We start from the raw sequence: 15,312 nt of genomic DNA, 5'->3' as shown, positions 1-15,312 counted from the left end.
AACTTTTTGAAAGACAGGAGGTGTTAGGATTGCATAAGCTGTGTTCCAGCCTCTCCCTCCATCTGCACAGCAGCCTGCTCCAGAGGGGAGATGCATCTCAAGCACTTTTTTATATTTGCTCCCTTATAAGGAAGGTTTTGCAGGCACATGTAGGAAACGTCAGCTTATCTTCCCAACTCAACTGTCAGGCAGGTTTCAGATTTAAAATCCAGCATATCTGGATGGGCCAGACTGGCTTCTCTGAGCCTTATCTTTTTCTCTTCGAAGACACGTCAAGGAACAGGCAGAGAGAACAAGAATTACAGAATTACAGATGTTCTTCTGTAAAACTGGCCAGCTGGTGCCCAACTTGGTGATTTAGTGCCGTATTCCTCCAGCAGCTGTCTAGCTAGGATAAGTCAGTCTCAAATTATAAAACAACTCTAGTTGACAGAATTTGTGCTTTTGGGCTAGAAGAGACGTCCAAGAAATCAGGGTTTGAATGCTTTGGTATTTGCCAAATAGTACTAGTCAGAGGGAGAAATAGAACCAGATGGGCTGGCTAGCAGGCAAGCGTTAATACTGGAGTTAAAGGCTGGCTGCTAGAAAATCTGGTCCACAAAACTGAGGAAGAGAAACACTGCCTTGCAGGAGACAACTTAACCACTCGTTCCCATCTACAACCACAAGACAAGCATGTTAAGCAAACAGATGAATTGCTGCTATGAATATGGTGTGGTGGGCTTTTTTGTTTGTTTCCTAAGCCTCTTTTTTTTTTTTTTTTGCCCCCCTCTCTAATAGATCTTTTCCAGTACAACAAATCTTTTCTGAACAGTAATGCCAACTACTGAGGTCCCAACGATGCTGGCTGGAATAGAATTTCACCCCTCTCCTTATTTATTTTAAATGGTATGGGGGGGATATCTATTTTTAAAATTTACTTATACCAACTAATCCCATTGTCACAAACCTTGAGTACAACTGGCAGCTACATTGCATTCCACATTTGCAACTTTGTCTGCTACCTACTGATAGCTCTTAGGACTTCACTGCTTGAATATCAGTTCAGCTTGTTGCTAATTTTGCACATATATATGATTTTGTAAGGTTGATCTTCAGTGTCTGATTCACTTCTGCTCAATGTTTTTTAGGATTTAAAAAAAAAATACACTCACATGTACCTTAGCCAAGAAGTTCGTGCACTTACATAACAGAGGCAGGAAAGGGCTAACACGTGCAGGAATACACAATCAGCCTTCTTCACAATAAAGATATGTTGCATTTGTTTGTTCTCTCTTATCCACAAGAGTAGCCACTCATGAAGGAGATCTGCTTTCAGCAAATTCACAGTGGCTGCTTCTGAGCATGCATTACGTTCTAGGCATCCAGGAGCTGATCCAGTGTTCTGGAATCTGTCTGTATGCTGAAGTTGTGCCCTGAAGTTCTGGACTAAATTTCCACATTCTGAGCAACAAAGGAGCATGTTTTCAAAGCCCTAGCATGTACCTATCAAAAAAATTAGTAAGGTTTTAAACGTTTGTCAGCTGTCCTCTAAGCATTTTAGATAATACATTCTCAGCAGTGATACAAATATCTACATTACCCACCAGACTTCAGCACCCTTTTGTCCTGGGCTCACAAGTGCTGTCCAATGAGTTGTGTGAAGCACTTCCCAAGGAGTGTATTTTTTCTGGTGATTAATAGTCACCTGAAACTCCAATAACAGTGTATGGCTTTTCTCTTCCACCAGCCACGTTTGCCTCTTCTGCAGCCCATACTGGCGTTTCTTCACCTCCTAGACTGTTGTTCTGTTGCGCTCATTTCTTTCTCACCTTACATTCATGAGCTGTCCTATTTGCTGATAGTTTATAAACACATTGCTTTGCTTTTCACACCTGGATTATCAATGAGGAGAACATGTCCAGAGCCCCCCAACAGCATCCTGCATTTATATGGTCATAAGTTGATCATAGTACCAAAGTCCTATACTAAGTCAATCTAACATCTCTCTTGCACAGAAATGCACAGTGCAGCTCTCCTCTCCTTTCCTCATTTTCAGCTGCATTTTCTTGCTCCAGCACTCATCCTTTAGAGAGCAGTTTCAGGTCATTAAATCAGCCAATAAATAAATAAATAAATAAATAAATAAAAAGAGAGAGATTTATTGTTGTTTGGGTTTTCTCAGAGGCTATTTTTCCCCAGGGAGGGAAGGATAAAGCCACTTAGCCTATTTCACCTAATTGCAGTGTCATGCTGTTTTACATGAGATTAAATTCATCTAAATTGGAGCTGCAGTACTTATTCCTTTACCCCCATCTAAACAACTGTGTCCCTTCTTTTGGATCATCACTAATACTCACAGGAATAGGTGGTGAGCCAGCCAGCCAGCCAGAGAGGTTCATTTCAGCCAAAAAAACGATTAGCTTTTCTTTGGCAAGATTACTCCTTGCTGGATCAACTCACTGAACTCAGCAGCTGCACTAGAAATTCAGTTCAGACTAAATAACCTTGGATCTGCATTTCCTTCATGCCACTTCTGAAAGCATTCTGCAATGCATAATGAAAGGCACAGCAGTATTTACTTGCTTTCTAAATTGCACATATGACAAATCAATAAGTGCCAATTATTGAGGGGTTATAAAACCTTTTATTCCCACCCAGAGAATTTAGCCCATGCTGAAACACCTCTTGATTCTACTCCATCCCTTAGACAGCAAGCAACAGCTCATACTTAGCACAATAATACAGTCAGTGACAGTTATATCTGCCGTATCATAAACACATCATGTATAGAGCTTCTCAGTAAGTAGATACATCACACTGTGAGGATAAGGCAGAAGAGGAAACATAACAATTCCAAGTGACTGTTCCTCCTCCTACAACTTCATGCTATTTCAGAATTACTCCCATGACTTAATTCTTCTAAGCACCTACATCAAACATTAATATCCAGTTTGGTATCTGGTACTTTGGAAACAGAGCATCTATTATCCACCATCCATTAACCTAATTTCTTACCCCAAGAATATCTGTTTCTCTCAGATAATATTCTGAGGTTGCACAGTTTCTCTTAAGTAGATTTTTTTTCACTTTTTTTTGTACAATATTGCACAATCATGCAGTCAAAGGCTCCCTTATCTCCCATACACAGTCCATAAGAAGGAGGGTTTCCTTTGGCCTAACAAAAATCACATAATTGAGTCTAAGTGCATGCTTTGTTCTCTTACCAGGGAATAGATGTTTTCCTTACAGCTTCACTTATACAATCTATTAGGCTTTCATGGTACTCAAGTCAAAGAGTTATATGCTCTTATTGGAAGAAGCTGCATTTGTATTTTACAATAAAGTATGAGAGGGCATTATAATTTGTATCACTCTTACACTCTGGACATTAGTGAGTGGAGAAAAACAGCAACATAAGGCTATTTATTTACATTTCTTTGCTTTTTAGAAAACCAGTGCTCATTAAAGCCTGTCAGGGTTATTTTAACTCCAACACCACTTGCCACAGTCAACACTTGACTGTGTTTTAGCTGGTCTATTTAAATGACCAGGTCTATCAGGTGACAGTGACATCTCTCAGATACTGTGAGCCTCAGGAAGTATGCAGACCTGTATTTGCACTGCAACAGGATGCAGAACCTACAACAAAGATCAGTTTTAGCATTCTGTAGGAAGAAATAGCTTCAGTTATCCTTACCAGGCAGAGCTTGCAACATAAACAAAGGGAGTATTCTCCTCACACTTAAAAGGCACCAAAATATGAAGTCTGGGTATAACAGACAAATTAAAGGGGCAATTTGTCAAGGTGCTTGGTTGCACACAGATGAGTAACAGAGTAAGAAAGTAAACAAAGAGCATTCAATTCCTCTCCCAGACAATCTTTTTGAGATAAAAAAAAAAATCTTGTTCTTAAGTAGCAGGAGAATCTTTTCCACAGTTCTGTGCTGCTTCCCTCATCTGCAAGTCCTATGAATCAGCGACGACCTCTACTCTGACACACTTGCAAGGCAAGGATTTAAAAAACAAAAATCACAAATTATCTGTGAATGCTGTTTCAAATCACACAGTTCTGAAGGAGATCCAGTCCAGAATAACACGACATTTTTCCTACCTTTGGAACAACCTCTCCTGAAATCCACAGGGTCTCTTTCAAAGTACACTCTATGTATTTTCTCAGCTGCTCACGATGGCTCAAATTTACAGTTTGGAAATGCAGTTTTCCAGATGTGACAAAGTCTGCCTGTTCAGATTCAGCAGTTTCCTAATTACATCTGCTGGGGAGATGCTTGAATCCTTACTTCCTCTCTATAATTATCATTTTACAGTTCTGCATCCATTCTCACCTGACAAGACTGCATTCTTGCTAGAAAATTAGTCGTATTTTAAATCATATTCTTTAAGTCAGGCCTGTTCTACACACACTCTAGATCTCTACCTGTGCAGATTTTTCTTCTCTAGATGTGTGTTAGCTGTACAAACACCAAAAACTTATCTACCTCCTTGCAGCAGAATTATACTTTCAGGGTATCCATTTCAATATTTCTCTCCCAAACAGGAAAGAGAACAATCCTTAAGCGAAAGATGGCACAGTGTCACACTTTGATAACTGCTTCCCTTGGAAGGGCCCAAATGCCCTGATAGACCAAACACAAGTGACAAATCCGAGCTAAAGTGCTAAGATAAAATCCTTAGTTTGTAATTATTTCCCTCACTGGAACAGGGTATGAATATAAGTATTAATAACTGCTTATTACATTGTGTTGGTTGTTTTTTTTTTTCAGTTTAGACTTCAAAGAGAACTAGAGAAATGCAAAGCAATTTTCTTTTCATTTATTCAGTCCCAGTTAATTTCTTTCACAAGCTGTATAATGAGATGCTCATGTGAAGCAGAAGAAGAGTATTTTCTGGTTTCTTTCAGGGCTTAGAAAGTGGCCAAAGGTTTGCTTTGCACAGAAAGCAAGACTAAGCCATTTCTGCTTGGTTGTTTTTTTTTCCTGGTTGTATAACGTGTGTATCTGAGATTTGGTGGCTACACATGGACATCTTTTATTCAGTATCCAACTACTGCAACTAATGACACTACAGGAATATCACTGACACACAACTGCTGTTTCAGACAACTATGATGACAAATTCTGCTGCTGTCAAAGTCATTGTTCTTTAAGCAGAACTAACGTTACAGCCCTGACAGAACGTACAATGGCCACTCGTAGTTATTTGAGCTGCAGGCCTCTTGTAGGGTACAAAAACACAGCATGACACTTCTTTATAGCTAACAATTGTGTTTCATTCCTGGAGGTTTGCAGCTAAGGAAAGCTTGGTTAAAGAAGTCACCTCCATGGTACAGTTACCCACGCTTGTGAAGCCTTGACTTGCTCTGAGACCAGTCTCTCTGGTGGGGCCACCCTGCATTAAACTCATATTTAGGGCCACCACACAAGCTCTGATTAGTTCAGTCACATTATAACCTGACATGAAACAACACTGCACTTAATTTTGAACCATAACAGTTAGATAAAAGGGACACAGACCAAACTCAGCCCTGGCATTGCTATGTTCCTACTGCACAGTGGTCTCACAGATGCTGTCCATTGATCAGGAGCAAGTGCTTCTTTGTGAGCAATGAGAACAAAATATGCCAAAAACTAACTCAAATATCACGTTTTTTTTCCCCCTGTAAAAAAATAAATCATCCCATCTAATACCATACCGTTACTTTTTGCCTTGACAGAATTACTGAATGTCTTACAGAGGTTTATGCCAACAGAGCTAAGGCAGAGAACATTTCTCACGTAGACCACATCTATTTTTGACTTGAGAGAAGTTCCCAGTGTTTATGAAAACAAAAGCTGTTTCCCTGATACCTCTTATATCTCAGAAACGATTCAAATCCAAGAGTCCTGGAACATTGTGAGCTCCTAGGTCTGAAACCACAGATTCATCCTCCCTCCTTATTAGGGCAAAAATCCTCAAGGAAAACAAAAATACGAGTGGAGCTATGTTGTATTTGCACAGATCCTTAGTCTGAAGGTTAGAAGATCAAGAATCTATGGCAAGCTCCAAGGCAAGAAGTCGGCACAGACAGACAGGAATGACTTTGGGTTGACCCAGTCCATCACAACTGAAACAAAACAACGCTATGTACTTCAAGCACTGAGACCCACAACTGCTTAACTGCGATCCCAGCCTTAGCAACTTACTAAAGAAAGAGTTCCTATGGAAACAAATCAGAGGACACATCTCGGTGTTTATGTTCCACCAGCTTTTCTCATGCTGGAGCCCATGCTAAAGCCCACATTGACTGAAGAACAAGCCCTCACTTTACACCTGAGCAGAAGAGCAGTACATTCCTCTCATACAGTCACAGCTTCTCTACTGATCCCTAGAAAAACCTATGGTATGGACATTAACCTGACATCTTTTTCCTTAGATACATTTACATACTATGCATGTATCCCAAGTCCACTCCTACACTCATTCAATTATTCAAAATAACCAGCTTCCTCACTAGTCAGAAAGGAAGATTTATTTTTTTCCACATGGATTATGAAGAAAAATGTAATATAACTCACTTACCGAAGGATTTCTTTCCTAGTGAAGAACGTGCAATCCTGTAAAAGACAACAGGTGTTACTGTATGAAATGAACACTGAAAGTAAGTGCAAATCATTACTTTTTAATATTTTTGGAAGGAAACTCAGATCTGGCAGAAAAAACGTTAAAGATGCCATTTGTTTACCATCTAGTTTTGATTCAGAAAGCAGCATATGCTATAAAATCATGAAAATATTCTAAGGACGGGGCTATCAGGAAAAATTATATTCTTAGAGTGGAACTCCTGGAGAAAAAACATGCAGTTTGTTTGCAAATAGTTGGACACAAGATGATCTTTGAGGTCCTTTTCAATCCAGGCCATTCTATGATTCTACAATTCAGTTTGCTGAAACATTCCTCCAATGTGAATTGATCAGAAGAAAAATTAAAATAAATAAAATATAGGTGAAAAATATTGGACAAACAGATCTAGAACACAATAAATAACGAACAGATTAAGAAAACTATCTCGTAACCTGGACTCTGCAATTCACTCCTTATCAATGTCAGAGTTTTGCTAGGAGAACTGGCACTTCACAAGTGAACGGCGATTTGAGCACTGAAATATTTTGCACTTTGTGTATTTCTACATGTCACAAAACAGGTTATATTAGCAGGTGTTGCAAAAGTCAGACACATGCATTAATGGAAGGAAACAGTCCCTAATTTCACTATATTATCTACTAGATGCTAGGGGCAAATTCTGCCCTGCCTCCAAAATCAGGAACAGTGGTGGCAGTGAAATATTGGGTGACCAGTTCAGCTTCCTTTTCAGGCCATAGGTTTGGATAATATACAGCTCTGTGTCACGGAGCTACCAGCTGCTGGGGAAAGAGCATGGAAGCAAATGCTCCAATGACAAAGGCACACAATCCTTGACGACCAGCTGCTCTCACAGGCCCAGGGGATGTGGCAGACGTGCTCAAAAATTCAGCCTTTCTCCTTTAATGTAAACATTTAAAATATATAATAAAACGCAGTTTGTGACAAGATAAGAACAGCAGGCCTGATCAGCCCTACTGAAGAGTATATATAACTGTTATACCCTCACTCCTGTTCTGCACTTCAGGCAACGAGAGAAAATTTCATTTCATTCCTAAGGTGAGAATTAATCTGGCTATAAATGCTTGCTGCTTCAAAGGAAGGGAAAAGCGAATGATCACAGCTATCTGAAGCAATCAACCAGCTTGTCTCAGGTGTCCAGGTAAGGTATCAGTCCTGCCTGGTATCAATTACTCAGTTTGCTTGTTCTCCTCTGTATAAAGCAGCAGCAGAAGAGCTTTCCCCTCCGTGTGTTGCACAGCAGAATAGTGTTACAAGGCAGCACAGGAAGGCACCTTGAAAGCTGCTAACAAAGATGTCACATTGTTTGGAACTGCACAAAGTGAAACAGGAGCCAGCTGGGAAAGTCTTCATTAATTCCAACCTGTTCACTACTTACAATCAAACTGCCACTTAAGGATGCATCATTTACTGGTGAAAGGCAGGTACAGTCTCACAGATGATCGTGATGCTCTGTGCAGCAATCATCCCGTAATTATATAGGCTTGACGAAACAGCAGGCACTGTTATTTAACTAGAAAGCTGACAGGGAATTGATACGCAAATAAAGATGAAAAAGACAAGTTACCCTTCACCTTCCAGAATCTTGTGAAAACACCACTGAGAAACTTTCAAAACATTATAATCTTTTTTGCTCAATTGTCTGTTTTTTGCACCTTCCAACACAGTTTAACTTATACTATAAGCACTGATATAAGGGACAGAGTTAAAGCAAGTATCTATTGGTGGCAGGAAAGAGGTATAGGACTGCCCTTTCTGTTGTAAGCACAGCCCCAAGTTGGATTGGAGCCACCATGGAACACAGGTCTAAGCATAATTCTATTTTGTAGTTGCTGGAACAACAGCAATTTAATTCTGATTTAATTAAAAACCTTCAGGCAGTGAAGCACGGAGGTGATTCATCCAATTTTCTTCTGTCTACTTCATTCATACAGAAAAATACACAATGATAGACAATAAGTAGTAAACTAACATGTTCAATTAACAAATGTCACAGAACACATTTGTTATCACATAGGCTGTATTTTAGTTAATCATGGAGTTAAAGAGCAACCTGCCTACTCTACCTGAGCACAGGCTAACTGCTTAAAGAAATGGGAACGCAGTTTTCATAATGTGTAGCAATTCTAGATTTCTGCCAAGAGTTTATCTTGAAAATATAGGCTTTTCTTTCTAATTCTATGCAATGTCCTGAAACACTACAGCAGGCCCTTACGGCTTTCAGTTATTCAGAACAGAGGTCTTGCCTTGAAACGTTACTTCCTCCAGTGCCTGGGAGAAAAACCTGCTTCTCTTCTAAGATCTGCTATCCCACTTGCTCTGTCCATGTGCCCTTAGAAGTGAGCTAATTGCAAGTCCAATATAAAGGATCACTAATGGTTGTTTGGAGATAAGATACTACTTCAACAAATCAGCAATTATCTGCTTAACGTCCTTATGGCTAATAAAGACAGTGAATATCATAAAGCAAACAGAAGATTTCCTATTGATTTTAATGAGATCATTAGCTTGTATAATGGGACTCTATTCTCATATTTGGCATTTAGGTGGCTTAACTGGTTCTTAAAATATTCTGCTGAGAAGAGACTCAGACAGCTGGTGCACTTGGGTTGTATAAATCACTGAGTCATAGCATGGCCTCAGTTGGAAGGAACCTTACAACCCACCCAGTTCCAATCCCCTGCCATGAGCTGGTTGCCACCCAGCAGGTCAGGCAGCGCAGAGCCCCATCCAGCCTGGCCTTGGGAACCCCCAGGAATGGGGTTCTGGTACTGTGACCTTCTGCCAGTCACTCTGCATTGCTTGTGAAGCAGAATTAACCATCTCTGTCGTTAGAATTTCCTTTTAAGACCAACACAGCAACAGAAGGGTTTTGCAAAAACAGAACTGATAAGTGTTTTACCCTTTGACCTGCTGTGTCAGGTGAATGCAAGTTTAGGACAGATGGTAACATAGAAACAGTGGTCTGCTACCTTCCTATTAGCCTTCAGGACTTTATCACAAGCTCCTAGATTAGTTCTGCTTTATATTTAGGTGGACAGGATTTGAGCAAAAAATAGGAGTAGAGATAATGATACTGAGAGCACTGATTAACTAACCAACTTTAATCTCATGTGATATATATACAGAGCATAAGGTGAGGCATGCTTCCAGGATCAGAACACGTGACTTGTTCTGTGGCATCTACTGCCAATCAAATAAAACTGATTTCGTACAGAGAAGGTAACATTTATCAGCAAGGAAGAGAAGATAAATTGAAGAACAGAAACGAATGAGAAAACAGCAACACTCAAGTGTGCAGAGGCATTTCTTGCACCGACTAAATGTATATTTCTCCTTTACAACAACACATGTACGATTATATGCATAATTTCAGGAGAGCAGGCTTATTCTGCTTCTGCAACAGCTACATCAGAAAGCTTTATAAGCAAATAAGTGCAGCCAAACCAAAGTCCTTGCAATGCAAAAGTCAGTCCCAATTTGACAGTCTCAAACAAATGCCAACAGGCCACAGACGAAGCAAACCAATGATGAACAGGCACTCAGATAGCATCCTCAGGCCAAGACAGATGAATCCCTTTTAGCTATCTCACTGAGCAGCTTTTAAGAAATGAGAGGTGCTCAGTGCTGTATTTCAAATATTAACGTCGTACAGCAATATTTCAGAGGTTTCATCTGGAAAATCCCACGTGATCTTTAGCACTGTGGCAAAAAGACTCGGTGTGCCTAAGAATACTTCAATTGAAACACCATGAAAACATCATCGTATTAAATAATCACAGATCAAAAGTTAAAAGGTGCCAGATAAAATGAAATGAGTTTTCATGCGGTAGATGTATTATTATCTCCATTCTGTGCAGAAGTTCTGTTTTTGGATTCTAATTGCCATACAATTGAGGCCAGTATAGAGCTGTTGTGTGAGACTGAATCAGCAACACATTTATATGTATTTTCATCACCGTGCAGAAAAACACATGCAGAAAACCCCTGCAGCCCCCACTGAGTTTCAGCAGGCCAAACCTGCAGCTGTGAGAAGAAGCAGTGGGGCACTGGAGTGAAAGCAGCCGGACATAAGCAAGTACTAACAAAGAAACAGACTGTCAGCAAATGCAATTTTGTTCAATCCATAGATGCAGCAAACAGCAACCTGAAACCGGAATGGGGCTGCAGGATGATTTCAAAAAAGCCTTCCTTCATTACTGTGCTGCTGGAAGTTTGCACATTAATGGCAGTACTTTATCAAGGGGAGAAGTGCTTTTTGCACTTCTGATCCTGGAGGGCCTGTGATGAGTGTGCTTTTGGCACTCTTGCCCCCTAAGTTGGGGCATTTTCATCACAGAACCTGACTGAGCCAAGCACAGCAGATATCTTCATGACTTAATTTCAACTTATATATGACATTTCTGTACCCGATTTCCTCTGGTTTTGCACATTCCTCATGAAGTATAGTTTAGTCCCACTCTGACATGTGTTTTAATAGAAGGAAACAGTTAGCTCTGCAATAGGCACATTTTTGTGGAAAAGACAGCACAGTGATTATTTCACATGATTGCTGCTTTCTGCACTACTGCCTCGAAGACAACTGGAACAAACACCATCCTATTTTGTGCTGCATGGAATAGCCTACAGGAAACAATCCAGCAATTAACAAATGCAAAAATGATTGACTTAGAATAAAGAGAATGATCTGAAATAAAATATTTGTGTCCTATATTCTCCAAGTTATGCCTATTAAGGGAACAATTAGAACTGAAATCATATCAAATTCAGAGCACTTACTGAAACAACCACAGTGAAAGCAGTGAGATTGCTCCAAGAGCAGTCAGGCCAAACCCAAGCACAGCCTGGAGGCATTTCCTGTTCAATATAATGCAGTGCACTGAGGCCAATATATGGCCCTGATACTGCTTTTGTTTAATGCCCTCATTTCCCACTGCTTCAAGTATCTCATACAGCACCACTCACAGTTAAATTCTCGGTTCACTACTTTTCTCATTACGGAACTTGGCATCCAGAAGTAGTCCTATATACAATTTCTAGAAGTTTCATTTTGAAGTGCTATTTGATTGCAGTGAAATACACCTTTCTTACTAACACTTACCTTTTCTCTACCCAGATCTTGGGGAGATTTTGCATTTTATGTTAAAAACAAAACCACCAAAACAGCCAAGTACTCTTAAGGGCACAGGAAGCAGAAACCACTGTCTGGCATGGTTAACTTGGTGATGAGGTGAATCTCTAAGAGAAAACCAACGCTTGCAAAAGCCCTACTCCTTAGATTACCCTGATGTTTCACTAGGTTCATGTAAATGTAAAGAGCTGTCAGCCAGAACACCACCAGTTGAGTAAGTTTCCAGATGATATAGCAAGGTGTTAGGGGATCTGCAACATGTCGCTTTTTCTTCAGTTAATTGGCTTCTACCTATTCTGAGTATTAAAAAAAAAATAATAAAAGAATGATAAGAAGATTAATGTCACCGAATCATATCAAGCACCTTCTCCACAAACAGCTTCAGCTGGCCCTCCCACCAGCAGCCTTACTGGGGACTAATTGAAGCAGCCATCTATTTGAAAACTCTGAGGTCATCTTCTGGGTGAACAGATTGGCAATTATTTCATTTAAATGTTGTGTTAAAAACTGATCTTTCAATATGGTTACTGTTACACTAAGATGTTCATAAATGGGCATTTCTGAAAACTTTAGATGAAATGAGGATCTTTTATTTCATCAATAACACACTGCTGGCCCAAAATCAGTGTATGCCAGCTCCTCATGTAGGTGATTTTGCTGCTGCTTAACCTTTAACTCATGACATATAAAGCTGCTTACATGTGAATTTACCATATGTTAAGCAAATAAACTTCTCACTTTTCCATCCTCCTTTTACCTATCAGAAGTAGTTCCTATGAAACAAGCTCTTAAAACATAACCTACAAGGTAAAAAAAAAAGACCTCTCTACTAAAATAACATTCAGGTGCTATAAAGCCAGAATAACTCATGTTTAAAAGATGGTAATGGCGAAAGTTAATTTATCTGTATATACTTGACTGTGCACTGGGGTACCAACATGCACAATGGATTGTTGCAAAGCATGTTTTACTCCTTCTAGTGAGCTGTAAGTCCTCCTGTAACAGAGAAATGCACCAGCCTAACCACTGCGAGGCTCTGAGATCAATTACCCAGCATTAGGAAAGGCAGGGGCTGCACAAGCCATTAGAGGAAGGCAATTTCTGCATGAAGAGTAATGAATTAGGGATGACATTTAGGCTCTTGCATTTGCCAGTTTATGTCAAGAAGATAACATTAATTACATTTAGATTTTGTTTTGTTTTGCTGCTGTTGGGCTCTGTTCTGTGTTCACTTTTGAAGATAGAAGGAAGACAGACAGTAGTGTTTCACAGGTCTGTGATTCCCCTTTTGCCTATCTAGCAAGGATGTAAAAAATAGCCTTTGAGGATCTTTGACAGCCAAGCCTAAGACCAGTGCCTTGGACTAACAAATTACAGTGATGGACTGCTGGTGAGGGTGAGATATGCGACAGAGTGGAAATTAAAGCAGCTCCATTTTCATGTTTCATACAATGATAGCAAGAACAGCACATGTATGAATCCCTGCTACCAAGAGGATTAGGAATTTAATAAGAACTTCATATGGAATTTCATAAGAATTTAATGTATGCTTATTGTCGCCCCTGGACAACATTTCATAGCACACTCAGCACACACCCCCAGACCGACTCCATCTGGATAAATCTTTTCACACCTGTGAAAAGCCCATGGTAGCACTAACTGCAGAAATAATAATAATAATAATTAGTATTTAAAATCACAGTTTCTAATTCAGGGATAGAAGTAAAGGTTCAGGAAGGCAAACATAAAGAGTTTTACTTTTGTGTGCCCTGATGTCCCTTGCTTACCGGGAGAAATTAAACGCTGACTTCTCAAACTGTTAATTCTGCCTGTATTCATCACTTCACAGAACAGAGCAATGCAAGCAGCCCTGCCTGCACCTTGTAGCAGGCATTCGCCTGCCTCCTTCTCCAGCAGACTTCTATTTCATCTGCTGCCCAACTTGGGTTTTCAGAAACTCGTTCTAGGTGTACACAGTGCAGACGGCATCCCTCAAACCATCTCAGTAAGGTCTGGGGTATGCTAAAATGTGGATAAGACTGGAAATCATTCATCACCTGGAGCATGGAAAATGCAGCTGGTGTGACTGCCACAAATAAAGTACCACCAATAAAATATCCGTAAGGCATTAAATGAGTACATCTTCTGGTAAGAAAAAGAAATTACCACTCAGGAGTGGATAAAAGCACTATCTATTTTGGATTTACAGCAAGCATATTGCTATGATTTACTATCAGAAGTGAAATTAGGCATAGACCTAGACACATCCTATTTTTTTCGCCCCTACTGACAGAGAAGTTAGCACGGGTTATAAAAAGGTTATTGATACACTTTCCCTTCTTTAGGAAACGCTCAGTAAAATGATTACAGAAGAAAAGTGCCCTTCCCAAGCCGGCCACGAACGTTAGGCTGTTTCCTAGCCCAGACGCGAGGGATCTGAGGGATCTGACTCCCACCCTTCTAACACAAGGCACCCGAGCTATCTTACCTGGTAGGCATCCAGCTGCTCATCAGTGAATATTGTCTGCTTATTACCCATCTTAGAAGAAGAATTCTTCCTTTATGCAGATGCATCCCATAGGAAGCAGCCGGGCTGCTCTGTGCGGCGGGCATTTAGAGCACGGATTCCCTGCGAACGCGCCGGCAGAATCGCGAAGCCTGCATTGAAATGCTTTGGGCTGCGGAGGGAAGCAGGACTGGAAAACCTTTCACTCGAGCGCACCTAGGAGGCAGGCGCTGCAGTCACAGGCAGGTGGCATGCGAAGGCAGCGACGCCATTCTCTCCGTATTTCAGATGCTTCTCCACACAGAGCTCTCACGACTCCTAACGCGCAGGGCTGTACGGTTAGGGACGGCTTCGCAGCCGCTCCGCTCCGTGCTTCAGCGCGCCCCGCGCAGCGCCGCCGCCTCGCAGCGCCGCCTGGCGGCCCCTGCAGCGCCCGGCACCGCAGCGCTGCTGCGCACACGCGCAGAGCGAGCGAGTGAGCAAAAGAGCGCCGAAGAGACGCGTGCACAGCACGAGCGAACTCAGGCACGCCGCGCCGCTGTAGGCTGAGCCCAACCTTCCGGCTCGCGCTCCTTCACCTGCCCCGTTTGCATTTGTTGTTTTAATTCAACGGCTGAGCGTTAAGCAACATTTACTCCTGGCATAAGTAATTGCAACAGATCGATGCTTTTCTGTGTACACAGCCAGGCTCTAACCCTAACGTTATCGGTACCGGCTTTCATCGCTTCACACCCAATTACGTGCCGGGCAGAGCGCTGCAGGCTGAGTTCACACCCCGCCCCGAGCAGCGCGAACCGAGCGCCGCATCCCCGCTTAGCGACTAACGGGACTCGGCGCGAAACGCGCGCCACAAAGCACGGCGCATGCACGCCTGAAAGCTCTGCTCACTCCGTGGAGAAAATGGCGCATGCGCAGCCGTGCCGAGGGGTCGGACGCAGCCCTACGGCCCCCTTCCGCGGCCTCGCGCGGCAGCGGCTGTCGGTCACAGGGACACTAGTGTCAGTCACACGGACAGCGGCTGTCACACACACACCGG

The 15,312-nt window shown here is 41.5% G+C and overlaps 1 protein-coding gene across 1 annotated transcript in view; it reads right to left on the bottom strand.

Moving 5' to 3' along the window:
* The window catches only part of CIB2 (calcium and integrin binding family member 2), a 35,105-nt gene extending 19,887 nt beyond the window's left edge, over positions 1–15,218 (bottom strand). The window contains exons 1-2 of the mRNA XM_003209377.5: positions 14,259–15,218; positions 6,559–6,593 (exon numbers count right to left, since the gene is read on the bottom strand). Of these exons, the coding sequence (XP_003209425.1) occupies positions 6,559–6,593; positions 14,259–14,309 (86 nt within the window). The 5' untranslated portion in view covers positions 14,310–15,218. The remainder of the gene's footprint in view (positions 1–6,558; positions 6,594–14,258) is intronic.
* Between the last annotated feature and the right edge of the window lie 94 nt (positions 15,219–15,312).

This window comes from Meleagris gallopavo, chromosome 12, assembly GCF_905368555.1.
Source record: "Meleagris gallopavo chromosome 12, MGAL_WU_HG_1.1, whole genome shotgun sequence".
NCBI lineage: Eukaryota > Metazoa > Chordata > Aves > Galliformes > Phasianidae > Meleagris > Meleagris gallopavo.
This window is presented reverse-complemented; position numbering and strand designations above follow the sequence as displayed.